The 4222-nt window shown below is 35.7% G+C and overlaps 1 protein-coding gene across 1 annotated transcript; it reads left to right on the top strand.

The window, feature by feature from the left end:
* The first annotated feature begins 2441 nt into the window (after positions 1 to 2441).
* LOC114305484 (cyclin-dependent kinase inhibitor 5) lies at positions 2442 to 4222 on the top strand. The gene is made up of 4 exons (XM_028250578.2): positions 2442 to 3101; positions 3244 to 3296; positions 3485 to 3652; positions 3774 to 4222. Exons 1-4 carry the CDS (start codon positions 2727 to 2729, stop codon positions 3841 to 3843), a joined length of 666 nt encoding a protein of 221 aa, XP_028106379.2. The 5' UTR covers positions 2442 to 2726; the 3' UTR covers positions 3844 to 4222.

The following is a 4222-nucleotide window of genomic DNA, read 5'->3' as shown; positions in this document are numbered from 1 at the left end:
TTATGTAATATGTGTAAGTGAAATAGTTGAGAATCATGCCATTCATTCCTCCAAAAATACTATAGAAATAGAAGGCCAATAGTTTTAGAGTCACCAAATTGACCTTTAAGGCTGGTTTGACAAGTTCAAAATAATTTAAAAAGTTAAAAAGTTACACAAAAAGTAAAATAATTATTACTATTCACAAATAAAAAATATTTAAAAAATATTATATATATTTTTATAATACCAAAGTTTGATGAATATTGTCAGCCGTACTTGTGAAGCAGGAAGGCCATTATACACTTTTTGGGCCAATTTTTTTTTTTTTTACATATGTAAAGCCACAAAGTTTGATGGTAATGTTGGGCCTCTGGGGGCCCACTAAGGGTTCCGTTTTGATAATCCAAACCGTTCAATATGTAAAACTCATCGAGTAATATATGCTTGTAAAAAATCACATTGATCGAATATCGTTAATTATATGATCAAATCAATTTTGTATAAACAAAACGGATGGTGTGATAGTTAACTGTTAAAAAAATAATCCGATCATATAGCTATCGATATCCGATCAACGTGATTTTTTACATACATATAATACTCGATGAGTTGTATATATTAAACGGTTTAGATTATTAAAATGGAACCCATGGTAAGCCCCACGAACTGACCATCATTGTCCAAACACTTTGCCTCAAAAGAGGCAATTATTTTCTTGGCAAGACATGCGAGGGCAGCACGGCAGCCGTGCAACCACTCCACTTTCTTCCCCAATACATTTTATTTATATAATTTTTTATTATATATTTTTTCATAAAAAGATAAAATTAATCAAAACATTCATCTTTTTTTTCTCAATTTTTTAATTTAAAAAAGTAAAAATACACTTATTTAAGACACTCCAAACAACCCGTTAATTTCCCACCTTGTGGAGTAGTGCATAAGGTGATTAAACTCTTCTTCCTAGAAAGTTATTCAGCACTCTTACATCTCCATGTAACTAATTTTACACCAATCGCAATTTTGTATTTATTAGGTTCTAATAATATTATAATAATTATATATATTTTTATCATATTTTATTTATAAATATAATACTATTAAAAAATATGAATGATGAGACCTTTTAAATTAATACAATATTCACAATAAAATGATAAATAAAATATCATTATCCAATTATTATTGATTATGGGCAGACTATCCCAGCAACTCTTCAGATAGTGTTATCCTCATCATTTGATATGTCTGGTAGGAGCAACTCTCTTTTTGCAACAAAATGTAAGCCTGGAATGGAAACAAGGTACAAAATTTCATAATTAAAATTTAGCTAACAAATGTTGCAGTGGCAAGAAACTTAAATATGCTTGACCAACTTGTAATTTCACTATATACACAATTATCATGCTTAAAACCAGCTTTCCATCAAACATTAAATTCAATTTAACTGTAAGGCCATCTCCACCCGTTCACCAAATTCAACATTAAATTCAAATTTGATAAAAAAAAAAGTAATTTTTTGTGCTCCAACGGTTGCACCAAAACAGTATCAAATTGAGAAAATATCAAACGTTTCACCAAACTGATGACGATTTGCTCATTTCACCAATTCACTGTGCATAGCCGTTAAAGCAGAAATTTGTGAAAATTTTACACTACGAGGTCGACCACCCGGTTGACCAACCGGTCGACCGACTCATGAAAAAATTGGCCTGCGAACTGATTCAAACGTTTCAAATTACTGGTTCAAACGGTTCAAAAAAATTTGAACCAGTCGACCAGATGTCCCTTTCCTTTTTTGATATACACTACAGTAACTATAACCATTGAAGCTACGCGTATCAAATCAAGAATATCAATATTTTTTTATTCAAATTTGGTAAAAATTTTACCAGACCATTAAAAATACTCTAATAATCTAATTTTTATCAACTCCGTTAAATGAACAATTATTCATTAATAATCTCATAACATTTTCTATTTTTCACGTGATAATTTAAATCAATTATTTACCAAAAAATCCTATTAATGAAAATATTAATAAACTTTTGTTAAACAATTAAAGAATAAAAAAAAATCTCTTTAATAACTGTTATTTTTCATATTTAGGGTTGGTTTGGGATGTTCTAAAAAAGTACACTTTTTGACTTATTGGCTTATATGGGTTGGGTTTGGGTTGGGTTTGATGTGATGTGTTAGAGAGGTGATGTGTTTTAAATAAGATGATGTGACTTAAATAGGATAGTGACTTTTTGACTTTTTGTATTATTTAGGTTATTCCAAACTTAGTCTTAATAAAAAAATTATGAGATCAAAGTAAAAACTTGAAAGGAACACGTGGCGTAATTCTATTCCGCAGTCGCTCAGCGTACAACCATCTGCAGACGAGATCTGCGTAACGGCGCCGTCAAATTTCCCGTTACGGCCACAATAAGACCCGTCACTGGCGAAGGACTTGCGTGTTGGGGACCACAGGCGCAGTAACTACTGAGCCAATAAGAACCCAATCCGAACCGTTCAACGGCATCCCTGCCATCCGCGTCGTCATCATAACCATCTTCTCCATTTCTCTCTCTCTCTCTCTCTCTCTCTCTCTCAAACTAATAAGAACAGTAAATAACGCAGGATAAGAAGATATTCTAAGTGCACGTACTTGAAGACAAAGAGAGAGAGGGCAGAAGAAGAAGAAGACAGAAGAAAATCTCTCGGAGCTTCGATTGAAGAATTCGAGATGGTGTAGAGAGATGGGGAAGTATATGAGGAACTGTAAAGGAATTGTAGAGATTGCAGTTATGGAGGTGGCTCATGTCGGTGTGAGGACGAGAGCCCGAGCTCTGTCTATGGCGGCTGCGGCTAGCTCCGGAACGGCGAAGAAGAGGAAGGTCAGCGGTGGAGAATTGAGGTTCTCGTCGTCTCTAGTTCATCTCAGAAGTCGCCGACGTGTGTTGGTGACGCCGGAGAATTCAGTTTCTCCGGCGACGTCGGAGAATTCCGAACGACGGTCGGCTTTGAACGATCGGTGCTCGAGCCCTAGCTCTGATACACTTCCGTCGTCTTGTTGCTCGAGTAACGCATCGAGCGATCACGGTGAAGAGAGCTTCGAAATTGTAGATCTGGAGGTATGCGGGAAGTTACATAATTCTCCCTATCTCTCATGGATTTTGGTTTCTCTTTTTCACTCTTGAATGAAGTTTCGGTTCTCGTGTCGTAATTTGTTTTTTGAATTTTAAAATTCGATTTTTTTTTTTTTTTTTTTTGCAGAATGACAGTGTTCAAATTGAAACATCGACGTGTGATTTCGACTGTAGAGAAAGGTATTTCACACACTCTATTTAATTTCATATTAATGTGCTTCCTTTCTTCTCGGCTCTTCAATTTCGAAATTTAAAAGCAGTGACCAAAAACGGTCCGCCATTAAATTCCTTCCCTTCAGTTCTCATTCGCTATTCCTCGCCACTATATATATCCCAATTCACATATCTTTTTTCCATAATTTTTTTAGGCCTTCGAGCGAGCTGCAAGCTGAATCAGGAGACCTGGAGTCAACAGCGAGGCCATCGGAGGCTAATTCTCGCCGCAGATCGTCGGCAGAGAAGATGCCATCTGAAACCGAACTCGAAGAATTCTTTGCTGCTGCAGAAAAGGACATTCATAAACGATTTACAGAGAAGTGAGTCTCGCATCGCATCTTGTCCGTTGCTCCTCTAGAGCTGCTTACTGCTTCTTCTAACCCTAATTCAGCTCCTACTGTAAAAATATGTACAGCTCTGAGTCGAAATTCGTTTTTGCAGGTATAACTATGACATTGTGAAGGATGTGCCATTGGAAGGTCGTTATGATTGGGTTCGGCTAAAGCCATGAGGTAGAGAACGCAAGGCCAAGAAAGAAAGAAGACCACAAAGGCCTTCTTTTAAAAAATTATATTAAATTTTTCCACTAATTTAATTTCCCAGATGTGTTCCTCGGTCTTTTGTTCTGTGGTTGATGTACAGCTCTCTCTCTTGAATGAAGAAGCTCTCTGTTTGTTATGGTACTGGAGTAAGATATATATATATATATACGGAGAAGCTTCTGCAAAATCCATCTCCTCCTGAATAAAAGCTCGTAGTTAGTTTTTAGCCCTAAAATTCATGTCAGCTGCTTCTTCTCTGCTCTTTCCTGGTACGAATACGATGTAAATATCAGAGTCATCAGCTATTTTAGCTTTTTCTTCCGCAATTAATTCTTCTCTATTCTTCAA

This window comes from Camellia sinensis, chromosome 1 (genome assembly GCF_055761805.1).
Source record: "Camellia sinensis isolate YWXY chromosome 1, ASM5576180v1, whole genome shotgun sequence".
NCBI classification, from domain to species: domain Eukaryota; kingdom Viridiplantae; phylum Streptophyta; class Magnoliopsida; order Ericales; family Theaceae; genus Camellia; species Camellia sinensis.
Note: the sequence above shows the minus strand (reverse complement) of the source record. Positions and strands in the feature narration are given on the sequence as shown.

Coding starts and splice junctions, on each gene's coding strand:
- LOC114305484 (XM_028250578.2), top strand. CDS start 2,727: ATGGGGAAGTATATGAGGAACTGTAAAGGAATTGTAGAGATTGCAGTT. Junction 3,297..3,484: donor GATTTCGACTGTAGAGAAAG/GTATTTCACACA, acceptor TAATTTTTTTAG/GCCTTCGAGCGAGCTGCAAG. Junction 3,653..3,773: donor CATAAACGATTTACAGAGAA/GTGAGTCTCGCA, acceptor TCGTTTTTGCAG/GTATAACTATGACATTGTGA.